This window comes from Fusarium subglutinans (genome assembly GCF_013396075.1).
Source record: "Fusarium subglutinans strain NRRL 66333 chromosome Unknown NRRL66333_c0000020, whole genome shotgun sequence".
Lineage (NCBI taxonomy): Eukaryota > Fungi > Ascomycota > Sordariomycetes > Hypocreales > Nectriaceae > Fusarium > Fusarium subglutinans.
In genome coordinates, this window is record NW_023502083.1 from 215,347 (window position 1) to 230,086 (window position 14,740).

The following is a 14,740-nucleotide window of genomic DNA, read 5'->3' on the forward strand; positions in this document are numbered from 1 at the left end:
TGTTAAAGTGCCTTCGGTGATCGGAGTTTACAACCGCCGACCGTTCAAGATGGATCAAAGCTCCCGCATCCAGACATCTCGTCATACCTCATCCATACATGCCTCACATCAAACGATATGACTACCATAGAACCTGGGAACCATAAGACCGCAATGGAGCGTGCCTTGGGCTTAGCCAACAATTCCCCTCCCAAGCCCACCAACTTCCGTGTGGGAGCTCTAGTTGTGAGGCTAAGCGACAACAGCATCATTGCCGAAGGATACACTCTTGAACTTCCCGGGAATACCCATGCAGAAGAGACATGTCTATTAAAGCTGGCTGAGCAGTATGGAACGACAGAAGAGAAGCTACCAGATGTCTTCGACACACCCCATGCTCTATACACCACTGTTGAGCCCTGTTTCAAGCGGCTGAGCGGCAAACTCCCCTGCGTCGAAAGAGTCTTGCGCCAAAAGTCATGGATCAAGCAGGTCTATGTTGGCGTTCAGGAGCCTGAGACTTTTGTTGGGGAGAATACAGGTCGCAAAACGCTCGAAGATGCCGGTATTGAGATCCACCATGTCTCAGGCTTGGAAGATGAGATTCTCAAGGTTGCGACTGCAGGGCATATCAAATCATGAGCTAATCTACATGTGAGATCCAACTGCTCACTCATGGGTGTTAACGAGTAATGGATGGTCTTGTGGCAAATTGGATAAATCTTTCAGTTGGATCTGAGATGGGTAAAGGAGATGGCAAGTACCCCCCTATGTTGCCAGAACATCTCAAGCTAATCAACCGTGTTCCCTCAGAAATCTGTAGTTTAGTCATATCGTCAATATTCAGCGTTGATACATGCTACACTGCTATAAAGGGCTATCTTCCCCGGTATGCTCTGTTTGCGTTATATCAGTCGGTACACCAAGTCAGAAGGTCAGCTATCAAATTTGCGGACTTGCATATCACCAATCGTCAGTTGATTTATGCATTTCAATGTCAGCAACGATAGTACCGATCTGTCCTGATCGGCTCGCGTTGAGTTCCGCCAACAAAACCCTTGTACCATGGTATGCTTGCGGTTGCCACGTAGCACACCGGTGATCCATATGTGCAACGTTGACCAAGATTCTTCCATCTTTATCATCGTTTTTGACCTTATATTTATGTATTTCCACCCCTAGCCGTACTGTGTTGCTGCTACGAGAAGCACAAATGATGCATTCACATGACTGAACCACCAAACTACCATCTATGGAACGTTAACATCTATTTGTTGCGACTGTCTTCCACAGAGATATTTCAAATATGGCCTCCCAATGTCCCTTGATGAGTCTGGAGCGAAACGCAGAATAAAACCATGCAGTCAATTGTCTCAGGGTACTTCCTACAGGGTGGGAAGTTCAACATCTAGATTCTAGCAGGTTCTTTTGGTCACTGCCTACTACTACCTCCCTAGGTCTTTCTATATCAGAAATCTAAATTTGAAAAGTGATATTTACGTGGCGCACTTTGGCGGTCTGTGGGAAGTTGTGAGTGATATGCGCTGTACACAAGTCTAATGCGTTTGTAAACCACTAACATATACGTTTAGGGAAGAGAGCTATGCTCAAAAGACCTAACGGCCATACCATGCCTCCTCCTTCATGTCAAGTTCTTTCTTGAGAGTAACACATCCATTGAGTGTCCGTATCTAAGTTACACTTAAACTTGGGTGTCAAAATGACCAAAACGAGTTAAGATGTAAGAAGCAACTTAATTCATCTATCTAGATCAGAAGAAGCTGGGGCTTATATAGCCTAGCTAGACTTCTAGAAGATTCCTTAGGTTTGCTCTGTAGGTAAACTGCATCTAAGGAAACATACAAACATAACCAACAAACATAGCGAATAGAAAATAGAGGAGGCAACAGGTCTGTCCAACAAAACGAGGGTTTTATGCCTTAGCTACCGGCCCCTGTCTCTTCCTCTTCGATGCGACCTCTTCTCACCACTTCCGTGCTCCTCTCTGACCTCAACGCATGTGACTTGGCACTCAGAGCAGAGTGCCGTAGGAATCAGGAGGGTGTGCCATGTGAAATATTGGCAGCTGGGCTTGAGGTATCGGTTGAGGACCTGCTCCGGAGGTCCGTTCGCAATCCACCATTCGCATATGTCCCAAGCAATTGTATCTATTTCGATCTTGCATACATGCCCCTGGGTGATAAGTCTGTGAGGAACTATCCCTTTCTTGGGGCAGTGGGTGCGTCTGCAGGGGCAGATGTAGAAGCCGCGTTGACCAGTGCACATGGTATTTCTTAGGTTGTTGGGTGGGTGCTATTCCCACTCCTGGGGCTTTTGGAGTATGAGATGGCTGGTGCCTTGATTTTTTCTATATGTACTAGGATCATAAGAAGAGTCTTGAGGTGGTTAATGGGGCTGCTCCTAGGCTGCCCGTTTGTTGAAGTTTGTCTGCGTCTATCCGACTGTCGGTTCTAAGGTATGAAAGAACAGGCACTGACATGATGGACGGCATGGCGACTATTTACATTGATCAAACTGTGGTTGAATATCATGATAGATTCAGTATGTTTTGCTTGGAGTTTAGAATTATGCGGGAAGCCGAGCATTACTCCAGCTGTAATCGGTGTAGGATACCGGGAATAAGGAACTCAATACATAAGTTCTTGCTGAGAATGGCAGTGTTGCTAAAGTCTAAGATTCTGAGGTCTTCGACAGAGCCATGGAGAGTCATTTCGGTTCTAAGTTTCATGATATGGTTCAAGTTACACAGCGCATCTATGCGTTGGAGGCCAATGTAAGCAGATGCTCAGCATAAGGCAAGCAATACCTCAGGTTCAGTGGGCCGATCAATCCCCTTGTGCGATGTGATGAGGGTGCAATTGCTCAAACTCAAACCTCTAGCATGTGTTGTATGTTTGGTTATCCGAGCCCGCAGGGCTGGTCTCACAAATCGCAAATTGTGTGGACGAATTGCTGATTCCAGGCGTACCAAGATCCAACGGAGCAAGCACAGATCGTAAGGTCTTTGATGGTGGCTGAGCATGGGACGGCTCGCGGAAATCTTGTCCAACAGCGACTGTGCTATGGTTACTATCAGAGGGTATACTTGCTGGCAGGGATTGCTATGGTTGTGACCTGCATTCAGCCGTAGACGCAAAGATAAGTTGCCTTGACTGTTTTTGGGAATCTATCATATGACAGCGGGATGCGAGAACTCGTTGTGCTATTGGCCTTTGCTCTTGAAAATAGGCGGTCAGGGCTGATTTTGATATCGTGGCTTATTAGTAGTCCACCTCAAAGAAGCAAACATGCCATGCATCTCGGTAACATGATAGAACTGATTGAGACGGATTCTGCACTGCGTCAACACAAGATCCGAGCATATGGTACCTGCAAATGAGTTGTGTTTCCAATAGTGAAAAGATGGGCGTGATTGAATTCCTCTAGGGTAAATGGTTATCATTGAAGGTTAACTAACGATAGCTGGAAAGCCTCGTTAGCCCAACGAACTAAGTCATAACGAATAACGTCATGGCAACCTTGGGAGGCCGACCATTCTAAGGCTACGAAAAAAAAACCTTGCGTATGAAAGGGGGAAAAGGCGAAGTCTACCTTAACTCTTCCCTTTTGTGTGAATTGCATGCTTTCTTTTGTTTGCCCGCTATCAATTCAATTTGAGCCACTTCAGTTCTTCCCCCGCGCACTTCTTAGTGTCGGTTAGCTTCAGCTTGCTCCACCAGAAACGGGTGAGCTCCCTTAGCTGCCGTGATAGTTCTCCCGCCAGTCCCTGACAACAACCGACCTCTTTGACCTCTTCTGCAGCTGTTGCCGAGAAGCCTCCTTGTCAATTGGGTAGAGGCACTGATTAGGTCACTTTTGCCTTCAGTCGATCAGTCACTTCTCAGATAACCAGGCTGTGTCACAGCAAAGTCACAGCAAACAAGGTTGTGACTGCTTTGGCTCTGATTCACACTGGCAAAGAGTCTCTCGACCCTGCCCCGGGTCTTTCTCATAAAGCAGCCCAACTCTTCTTCTTCCTCTGCTTCCTCTGCTTCCTCCTCCTCCTAAACTTGCACTCTCACACATTCTCATACCTGTTCATCAAGCCCTTCATTCTTCTCTCATCATCATCACCATCATCATCATCATCATCATCATCATCAAGTGACAGTCCTTTGGAGTTTGATTCTTGCCATCAACTATCAATACCAGCACTTTCTTTCTCTACACATCGCTCGCTGCCCCTTACATCTTGCTTCCCTATAGCTTTTGACTATTCAAACCTCAATTCCCATGGCTGACCGAGGTGGTCGTGGTGGGCGAGGTCGCGGAGGCCGCGGTGGCGGACCTCAAGATGGTCGTGGCGGTGGCCGCGGCGGCCCTTCTGGTTTCTCTGACTCTCGAGGTGGAAGAGGACGAGGTGATGGCTTCCAGGGCAGAGGTCGTGCTGATGGAGGCCGTGGTGACTTCCGAGGCGGCTTCAGTGGCCCTAGAGGCGGTCGCGGAGGCTACGATCGTGGAAGAGGAGGACCACGAGGTGGTCGTGGCGGCCGTGGCGGCTACGGTGGTCAGCCCGAAGGACCTGCTGTCTTCACGTATGTTCTATCTATCACCACTGTGTTGTTGTTGATCAATACTAACTTGTGCAGCATGGGAGGTTCTATTCCCCAACCAGATGGCGCTATTGCAAAGCTCGAGGATGAAGTGGTGAGAAGCAATGTTGCATCTATCACTCAATTGACCTCCAATATGGGCAACTTGTCAATGGAAGACAAGCAGAACCTTGGAAAGTTCCCTCCACGACCTGCCTTTGGCAGCAAAGGAACTCCAGTCACACTTTGGGCGAACTACTATGCCATCAAAACTGAAGCTCCGATCCTGTACAAGTACACAATGACTGTGCAGGAGATTGTACCAGAAGTACAAGAAGAGGCGAAGGAGCGCGCTCCCAAAACTAAGGGCAAGGGTGGCAAGTCCGGAAAGCCTCGAGAATCTGGCCCTCGCGAGGTGAAGGGCCGTAAGCTCTACTTTGTCATCGAAGAAGCTCTTAAGGAGCTCTCTAAAAAGAACGAGGACTTGCTCGTCGCGACCGAGTTCAAGTCACAGCTCATATCGCTGCGCAAGCTCAACCTTGAGCAAGACAACACCATGCGGTTCAATATGCCCTCTTCAGAAGGCTCCGAGAAGACTGATACCTTCCATGTTGTTTTCAATGGCCCTGTAGAGGCTCGTGTTGACGAGATGCTCAAATACGTCAACTCAAAGACTGGCGCCTCAGACGACGGCAGCGATCCTTCCCAGGCCATGACCTACCCCAAGTTCCCTGATGTCATTGATGCCCTGAACGTCATTTTCGGCTCTGGTCCCAGATCTAATAAGCTGGACCAGATCAGCGCTGTGGGAAGCTCGCGCTTTTTTGCATTTGGTAGTGATAACCGTCGCCATGAGGTTGTCCTGGGCAGAGACAGAGCATTGAAAGCTGCGCGCGGTTACTTCCAATCCGTTCGCATGGCGACTGGCCGCCTTCTATTGAACGTCAATGTCACACATGGTGTCTTCAAGATTGACGGTCCCTGTGCCAAGTTCTTTGACGGGTTCGGGGTAAATGCGACTCAGTCGCCTCAAATGGCCAGAAAGTTGAAACTACTCGGCAGATTTCTTCCCAAGACCCGTGTCTGGATAAAGACCAAATACGGGAGTAAGGAGGTTCGAAGATCCAAGGCAATCCATGGCCTAGTGTCGATCCGTGACATCAAAAAACAATGTCGCGATAAGAACCCCCCCAAGTTCCGCCACACGACAGATTTTGTGGTTGGACCGGGAGACGTGAGCTTCTGGCTCGAAGTTGAGGGCAACGGCCGGTACATTACCGTCGCGGACTTTTACAAACAGAGTATGTTTCACCCTTCGCATTCGATACTGATCTAACATATGATCTAGAGTACAACGTTAATCTGCAAAACTACCCCCTTTTCAATGTTGGCACTGCCGCAAAGCCTACATTTGTTCCTGCTGAGTTCCTTGAGATCCAGCCTGGACAGTCAGTAAAGGCCAAGCTCAATGGCGCCGAGTCAACAGACATGGTGAACTTTGCTTGCCGAACGCCATACGCCAACGCCCTCTCTATTACTACAGATGCCCGGATAACCCTAGGCCTCGAAGACAAAGACGGCAAACTGGTATGTTTAGTTAAGTCCTGATGTAGGAAATGCTAACTCATATAGGGTCGTTTCGGTATCCAAGTCGGTCAGCAGCTCCTCACGGTCCAAGGACGTGTTCTCGCCGTGCCTCGAGTTGCATACCTTGACCAGCAGAGGAGAGCCAAAGCTATCGACCCGCGCAATGGGTCTTGGAATCTCAGAGATGTCAAGGTTGTCAAGCCCGGCCAACCTGTCAAGAAATGGAGTTACGTCAACCTCCTGTCCAACGATAGATCTGAGCCCGTGGCAGCACAGTCAGTCATCGCGTTCTCTCAGTTCATGAAGAAGACAATGAACATCGCTGTCAATGACCCCATTCCACCGCCCTCCCTGGCGGTTGACAGCCAGGAGGCTGAAAAGGTTCTCGGTTGGGCTCAGAAAAATCAGATTGAGATCATGCTTGTGATTCTTGACTCAACTGGCTCGGAAGTCTATGGCAAGATCAAGACTTTAGGCGACTGCACCTACGGTATTCATACTATCTGTGTTCAGGGTTTCCAGCTGCGCAAAGAAAACCCGCAGTATTTCGCAAATGTTGCTCTCAAGTGGAACTTGAAGACTGGTGGTGTAAATCACAAACTTCTGAACGAGGTCGGCTTGATTAAAGAAGGCAAGACAATGGTGGTTGGTTACGATGTTACACATCCCACCAACATGTCTGCCGACAAGAGCGATGCTGCACCCAGTTTGGTTGGCTTGGTGGCAACTATCGACCGGGACATGGGACAATGGCCAGCTTATTCCTGGGAGCAGTCATCCAAGCAGGAGATGCTGGATGAGACCTTGACTGAGGCATTCAAATCGCGCCTTGAGCTTTGGCAAAAGCACAACCGACAGGAGTTGCCAGAGAACATTGTCATCTTCCGCGACGGTGTGTCCACTGGTCAATTCGCCCAAGTTCTTCGGACTGAATTGCCACGCATCCGGATTGCCTGCAATGGCAAATACCCCAAGAACAAGCCGCCCAAGATCTCTATCATCGTTTCCGTCAAGCGACACCAGACTCGCTTTTACCCTACCTCGGAAGAAAATGCCATGGAAAAGAATCATAACATCCAGAATGGCACTGTCGTCGACCGAGGTATTACGGAGGCTCGTTACTGGGACTTTTACCTCACCGCCCACGCAAGCATCAAGGGCACTGCCCGTCCTGCGCACTACACAGTGTTACTTGATGAGATCTTCCAAGCCAAGTTCAAAAACGAGGCAGCCAACGAACTTGAGAAGTTTACTCACGAGCTTTGCTATCTGTTTGGACGTGCCACCAAGGCTGTGAGCATTTGCCCTCCCGCCTACTATGCAGACATTGTCTGCACTCGCGCTCGAGCTCATCGACCTGAGTTCTTCGAGGAGACTGACGGTGAAAGTGTCATCAGTGCTGGGGCAGCCAGGAACAGCAAGGCAGTCCACCCCAGACTGATCAACTCCATGTACTATATCTAAGGTGCTGTGATTCGTGATGACTTTGCGCATATTGCTTTCTGGAAGTCTGCGGCCTCATGGAAGGAAGATTTGTTACCTTCTGGAATATCGTCGTTTGGTGAGATGGCAGATGGGTATTGTTTTGCTTTTCATTTGGGCTAATGGTAGAACACGGCGGTGTTTTTTATAGCGATTTTAGTATCGTTGCTCTACATGGAAAATAGCGAGGTAGCTCTAGGTTGTCAATTGATTTTGAGAAAAAGCACAAGTTCACACGACAGTGGGAATGACTCATTATGTTGCCTTTAGTAGTCTTGTGGCAGATTATTGCTATTGGAATAGAAGTTATCACATTGAATTTTGTCCAAGTCTTTTACCCATCTTGCTGAAGAGAGGGTGGCATCCAGGCTCAGTGAGGTTCATGCGAAAATGTAACAATTAATAGGGGACGGATCAATGCAATCACGTAGCAAGTTCTTCGTCTTTACATTGGTTGGGTCTCCCATTCATTCTGCCTGTTGGCTTTTCGCGGAAGATGGCATCAGGTCTGTATTTATTTTGATACATGGAACGTAGGAAAGTATTCCCCTCTTCAGACTCTTGCTGAACATTTGTTCTCTAACAGGTCTAAGAGGGTGGCAGTAGTCACTCGGTCATCACTTTTCAGATGTTCAGGCAGTTGACAGCCATTGTAGGTCCTGGCTTCTAGCAAGGAGCAAAACACCTCAGCCATCTGTTCCGCGAAAGGTATAGGTCGCTCGAACTCTGGGTGAAGATTGAGGCAAACGACTTGCTGGGTCCAAAGGATCACACGGAGGCAATGCCGAGCCATCAGCGATGGACTTGATAGCTGATGTAGCAGAGTTCCGTACTCCAGGTTCGTGTAAGACCAGCCAGAATCAAGCAGACAGGCTCGCGAACGGTGCCTTTATGGCGAAGTGAGGCAATGCTGATCAATAGGATACCGAAGCTGTCGATTGACGAATTGGGGAGTCAAGTCGGAACGACCTGAATGAGAAGAAGAGTTAGCTCAGTTTGGGTTGAATTCAGGACGGCAGCATGACTCCTTCAGGTTCCGGAAAGCTTCCGCTAGCGATACGAGTGTCATTTAAGAACTCAGTACCCCCCTTGAATAAATCGAATGGCATGAAAATAGTATTTGAAGTAAGGTGTCGGGTCACATCTGTGGCATTCCATCTCGCAACAAGCCAAGCTTCCATCATTTAATGTCTCATGAAATCGACTCCTCAGTAGGCAGAATCATGGTTTCATAGGTTGGAGATTGAATAGTTTCATCGCATGAAGAATTTCGACCATCGTGTGATATGCGTAGTCTTTTGGGCCAGTCGTCTGAGATGAGTTACATTGATGAGAGGTTGGAGTGAATATTAAACAGCACACATCATGCTTCTTATATCAGTAGTGGCAGAACTGTTATATTGAAGATCGGTTGTGTGCAGGCAATCTGCCTTACACGAGCCTTACACGAGACTGATCAACTCAGGTACAAAAGTGTGAGCTGGAAGAGCGATGGATTGGGCATAGTAACTACAAGAAGTTTAGCCAACTCAGGAGGATGACAACCATTATGCTACTTCCAGAAAACTTTCAAGAGCAGCATGATATAAGCAAACATAAGGCAAGGAACCCTAATGTCTGTTGCTGTAAAGTTGCCAAGAGACGAAGCAAGTGATGGAGGATTAACAGTCAGTTATTTCATTCTTTCGTTCCACTGTAGTACGTGGTTGAAACAGCAGACGCGCACGATTTACTGGAGAGGACACGATACAGGCCGAAACATACGAAGTTATCCAGCACGCTACGATAGTCTAGCCAGGTTTCGATGCAGAGGTGTTTTTTTACATTACCTATTCTTATTGACTTCGTATCCACCTTGTCCAGTCATCACATCATAGCTTTAGGTTGGACGATCAGTACAATATATCATTTCGCTCAGTTTAGTATTCACAATCTGCGCCAGACAAACTTGATCAGGTTTTGAGAACTGGGGCTATTTACTTTCTAGCCGAATCACAACTTAATCACTTCACTATGCACTTTCTGGTGGTTTTGATGTTTGACTGTTTGTATTAGGTGTAGGTAAATACAGCCTATGTAGTCCCAACGCTATTCCCTTTCAACGCCATTCCGATTCATGTCGATTCATGTTGTTCTCATGTCGATCCGAAATACGAGGCTCTCTTAATCTAGATGGCCTCCTTATGAACCTGTTGCTTTCGGTTAGTATTGTACAACCTGTTGATCGTAGCTCAGGGAAGACTTACGTCGGCCTTCTTGTCGTGGGTGGTCTCGTCGATCTTGTCACCAAGGGCGTCCTTGGCAGCGGTGGCACTGGAGAGAGATGTTAGCAAGATGTTGTTCTATGAGATGAAGTGGTGTTGAGTGTGCCGAGTGAGGCCCATGTATTCGTGGTATTGAGGTCGTGAGGCACTCGTGGGTAGTCCGGATGGGAAGTGAAGTGCTTACCGGGTGGAGATGGGGACGTTGCCGTCCTTAGCAACCTCCTTGTTGGCCTCCTTGGAAGCACCAGAGGTAGCCTGCTGAACGGTCTCAGCGACGTAGTTGCCGGCTTGCTTGAGGGACTCCATTGTGATAGTGGTTGGTGGTTTGGGTTGGTTGTTGTTGGTTGAGTGTTTGTATTGAGTGAAGATGAGAGTGTGTGATGATGAAAGAAGAAGAGATTGAGGTGGGAGGAGGAGGGGTTTAAGTAGTGCTTGGAGAGCTGTTTGTAGAGAAAGTTGCTTGCCTGTGATTCACGTTGAAGATGCAGGCACGCGTGGGCAAGGAGGAGTAGGCCGGAAAGATGGTCCGGAGGTAGCTCCCGATAGCTCCCCACACTGAATCACTGCGGCTTCTCTAGCAAAATGCACTCTCGTGATGGAGGGGTACTTCAGATGCCTCTCAGATCGCGATCGTGTGTGACGTCAGTTGCGGTGTTGGAGCAGTCTGGATTGCGAAGCTGCATAGCATACTACGTCATCGCAAGGATGGAAAAGTCCTTTTTTGGAACCAAAAGCCAAGATATGTTGCCCAGCGCTGCAAAGCCCACTACTATTGTTTGGATCCGGGGAGTGGTCTTGATTGACTTGTGATTCCCTCCATGTCATTGGATGATAATAGACCGAGGAACGGGAAGCTTGATGATCACTGCAGGCAACTTTGCGGCTCCAAGCTAGAGGATTGCCAGTATGGATCCCCTGGCTCAGGGACGACTATTTGATTGGCTAAAACCCACATGTCTTCATGCACAATGACAGCATCACTTTGCCAAAAGCACGTCTTGTGAGGACTCAAGATCAAAGCCAATCCAATCCCCCTTTTACTGGAGCCAATCCAAACACGTCGAGCTGCGTTTTGGCGTTTGCTGTGGCTCGTTCTAGGCTTTTTCTCAGATCGCGATCGGGGTCAAATGATCTTTTTAGATGGAAATTCTGCCCGTGTAGAGCCGACGATCGAGATACATCGACGTCAATGTTGGTAAACAAGGCATTGCCATCGGTTGCCTAAGGATAAGCATGCCACAATATCATCGATAATCGCGGGTGCTGTGTGTTAAATTCGATAAGATAAAGTTCGGGAATATGACGGATTAAGGGTCCATCCTTGAGGACTTTCTAAGGGTATCAACACCATCTTCTCGCTGAGGATTGAGGGACCTGAAACAAGGGGTCGCACAGTTTTGCAGTCTTGTCTTGCGCAATAGATACGTCAGTGACAGCTTGGTTGACAGGCATCGATCAAAAGAGTGCGTTGTGAGCTGAAATTGAAGTTTAAGCTCAACTGAAAAGCATTCGCCAAGTACACTACCTAATTGAGTGCAGACCTTCCTCCTTGCGGGGGTATCCCTCAAGGTCAACTCAAAATAACATTCTGGTTCAGCTGCTCTCGTTCTTGACCAAGGCCTGAACAACTTCATGATCATGAGGCTTGGCAAGTAATCGCCTTCACTATAAGCTTTCATATGTCGTCATTGGCAACAGAGCTTGGCTTTAATGTTGATCATGAGTTCCTCATCGATATAAGGTACTACGTTAGAGTTGTAGTGACAGTGAGTAAAGGTTAATACCCGAGGCGATGGCGATCAAGGAAGAGATAAACCCAAACAACATCGCTACCAAAAGCATGTTCTCCTTGAACAAGAAGAGCAAACCACGATAGCAGTGCCAGGAGGTAAATCAACCAAACTTGCAAAATATGAGGCAGTAACAGCAGATAGAACGCGTAGAGATCTTCGAAAATGTTAACATAATGAAATGCTGTAGGGTAGCAAAAAAGCCAAGAGTCCTGCCAAAGGACGCTCACGTGAGCATTGGCCCGTGCCCAACAGCGATTGGACCCCGCCACATGTGCGGTCAGGAGGTTCAAGCCCAAGGGATATCAAGACGACAGGAGATATCGAATAAATTTATCATTAACGGATTAAAAGACTTACAAAGCCTCATACTGGGGTCTTAAATCATAGTCTTGACTCATATCGGCTTAAGAACGATACAATAGCGAGCCGCCATGGATCTGGCTTATGATCATATCACAGAAGATGGCTACGCTAAGAAGACGGAGGAGCCAAAGAGTCCTCAACCTCAGTCAACGTTGAATGAGGATCTCCAAGACGCATATAAGGCCTTTTCTAACAGTCCATGGGGTTCCAGGATTGGTGGCTTCTTTGGCAATGTTGTGAAGCAGGTACGAGGTCTCAGCTCTTGAACCCTGCCCGTCTAACATGTTTAGGGCGAATCAGTATATACACAAGCCTCCAAGGAGTTGGCGGAAGTAGGTGAAGATGCATCAAAGGGGCTTACTGGCCTTCGATCAACAATTCTAAGCCATACGAGAAATCTTTCACTCAACACCGTGGTTGGCGGCGAAAGCTCCAGGGACGCTGAGAATGATCAGGCTACCACACCCAGGGCATCACAGGATGGTTCATCAGAGGCCAAACAGTCCGAGAACACTCTGGCTCGGCTCAGAGCTGAAGCTGCCAAGAGGTTAAAAGACCTTCAGAAAGCCGAGGAAGCCGCTGATGAGGCCCTTATCAAGTTTGGCGGCAATGTCCGGAACTTCCTTCGTGATGCCGTCAGTATTGCACCTCCCCAGGAGTCCGACCAGAGCGGCACTGTTCTCTTCGAGAGCAAGGATGCTCAAGGCAAGCGTGTGATTCATACATCGAGATTTGATGCCCAACTACACGTTATTCACACATCGACGGAGAGTTTCACAAAAGATCCCAATAGTGCTGATTATGCAGCGTGGTCAAAGGATTTTGATGCTGACAAGAAAACACCCGAAATCAACGATGATCTACAGAAATTCCCCGACTTGCGAGCTACTATGGAGAGGTTGGTTCCTGACCAGGTTCCGTACGTTGATTTCTGGAAGCGTTACTATTTCCTTCGTCATGGTATTGAGACAGCTGATGCTAGACGACGAGATCTCCTCAAGGGTGAGTCAATTAGATTTCCAACAGCACCTTTCTAACAATCAACAGCTGCCTCCGCTGAGGATGATGTTGCCTGGAGCGATGACGATTCCGACGAGGATGACTCTGACGCTTCCGATGACACCAGTACACCCGCGGCCAAGTCCAAGGTTGAGACAAAGGTCGAGACCAAGGCTGAACCCATGCACGAGCCCAAGACCACCCCTACTGTCCCCTCCACCACTACCACCTCTGCCACCCCTGCCGCCACTACCCAACCTGCAAAAGCCCTTTTGAAGCCAACTGAGCCCCGCAAGTCAAACGACGAGAAGTCACAGGCGGATAGTGAGGCTAGCTACGATGTTGTCGGTGCAGCATCTGGCAAGACAACACAGACTCCTAATAGCCCCAAGGATCCTAAGGACGCCAAGAAGAAGGAGGAGAGCAGTGATGAGGAAGATGATAGTGACGAAGACGACTCAGATAGCGATGAGGACTGGGAATAGACGTTGGAAATCCCAGTATATATTTGAGAGGTTAGGATTGTCGCTGTCGAGTCTGGCGTTCGGAATTAGTGAAACCATTGTGGCATGTTGAAAGAACCAGAGCGTGTAACTTGTGGGTATCAATGCCAGAAACTCGTTTTTTATGTTCCATTGCTCCCCCCATTTTTCTTTCGTATCTTTGTTGCATTTATTTCTTCTTCTTGGTGACCATCGTGAAGCCATCCTCGTCGACCTGAGGTTGGGGCTTCTCCTTAGGAGCCGCAACCAGAGGGGGGGCCTCATCCATCTCGACATCAGCGCCACCCTCGTCATCCTCTGAATCGTCTTCATCACTCTCCCAGTCTGTGTCCTGATCGGCATCCTCAGCCTTCTTGAAGAGACCCTCAACCTTTGTCCCCTTGCGGTTCAACCAGCGCGTGCGCAGAGCCTTGACCTCGTCAAAGGTTCCGAGAGTGCAGCTCGCACGAGCACGGAGAATGTTTCCAGCAACTTCTGTGCCGGAATCGTCGTCGACATTGACCTCGAACTCGTCAACCATGATCTGGAGCAGGACAGTCTCAACCTCTTCTAGATCAGGGTCCTCAGGAACCTTTCCATTCTTGGGAGGTGTATCGGTATATTCTGGGAAGAGGTCGGCAATGGCGCCGGCAAACCAATCGCGCTTGTCGGCAGAGTCAGGACCACCCCAGCCGTTCTGGACTGAGAGTGTAAGAGCAGGCCATAGGTGAAGGGCGTATGCGACGGCTTGCTCGAACTCGGATTGGCGTTCAGCTAGAAGATCAAGATCAATTTCTGTCGAATGTTTGAAGTCGGGGTATGGACTCACCCGCCGGAGGCAGCTGTGTAGGTTCTGTAGAGGCCATGGTTTGTGGTGATAGTTTTGGCGGGGTTTGGAGGGGCAATTTGAAGAAGATGGCTCTGCATAAAAAATTTGGTGTTTTATCGATTAGACCGGGCGGTTGCGGCCCAGAGAAGCGACCCACATAAAACTTGGGCCTTCTATCCTAGGTGACAAAAAGCCTTAGGTAAACTTAGGTAAACTTAGTATAATTTAGTAGAGATCTAGAGGATCTTAGACTAAGTTCTTTTGACACCTTAGTCTACCTAACGTCAGAAGTCTTCTTACACCCTGAGGCCTGTGTGTCCTTTGATCATCAGAGAGTGACCTAGTTTTGTCTGGTCCCTGGTAATACGTA

The 14,740-nt window shown here is 48.4% G+C and overlaps 5 protein-coding genes across 5 annotated transcripts; 3 read left to right on the forward strand and 2 right to left on the reverse strand.

Moving 5' to 3' along the window:
* Positions 1-153: 153 nt before the first annotated feature.
* FSUBG_2412 (RIB2-DRAP deaminase) lies at positions 154-621 on the forward strand (the record flags this gene model as incomplete). The annotated part of the gene is made up of 1 exon (XM_036680182.1): positions 154-621. One exon carries the CDS (start codon positions 154-156, stop codon positions 619-621), a length of 468 nt encoding a protein of 155 aa, XP_036542089.1.
* A 3,651-nt stretch (positions 622-4,272) lies between these two features.
* FSUBG_2413 (putative argonaute like post-transcriptional silencing QDE-2) lies at positions 4,273-7,622 on the forward strand (the record flags this gene model as incomplete). Its single annotated transcript, XM_036680183.1, has 4 exons — positions 4,273-4,574; positions 4,629-5,872; positions 5,920-6,158; positions 6,204-7,622. The coding sequence occupies 4 exons, from the start codon at positions 4,273-4,275 to the stop codon at positions 7,620-7,622; spliced, it is 3,204 nt and encodes a 1,067-aa protein (XP_036542090.1).
* Positions 7,623-9,808: 2,186 nt separating this feature from the next.
* On the reverse strand, positions 9,809-10,210 carry FSUBG_2414 (glucose repressible grg1; the record flags this gene model as incomplete). Its single annotated transcript, XM_036680184.1, has 3 exons — positions 9,809-9,829; positions 9,887-9,953; positions 10,089-10,210. 3 exons carry the CDS (start codon positions 10,208-10,210, stop codon positions 9,809-9,811), a joined length of 210 nt encoding a protein of 69 aa, XP_036542091.1.
* Positions 10,211-12,128: 1,918 nt separating this feature from the next.
* FSUBG_2415 (DOS1) lies at positions 12,129-13,544 on the forward strand (the record flags this gene model as incomplete). The annotated part of the gene is made up of 3 exons (XM_036680185.1): positions 12,129-12,305; positions 12,351-13,062; positions 13,108-13,544. 3 exons carry the CDS (start codon positions 12,129-12,131, stop codon positions 13,542-13,544), a joined length of 1,326 nt encoding a protein of 441 aa, XP_036542092.1.
* Positions 13,545-13,731: 187 nt separating this feature from the next.
* FSUBG_2416 (uncharacterized protein) lies at positions 13,732-14,407 on the reverse strand (the record flags this gene model as incomplete). The annotated part of the gene is made up of 2 exons (XM_036680186.1): positions 13,732-14,315; positions 14,371-14,407. The coding sequence occupies 2 exons, from the start codon at positions 14,405-14,407 to the stop codon at positions 13,732-13,734; spliced, it is 621 nt and encodes a 206-aa protein (XP_036542093.1).
* Between the last annotated feature and the right edge of the window lie 333 nt (positions 14,408-14,740).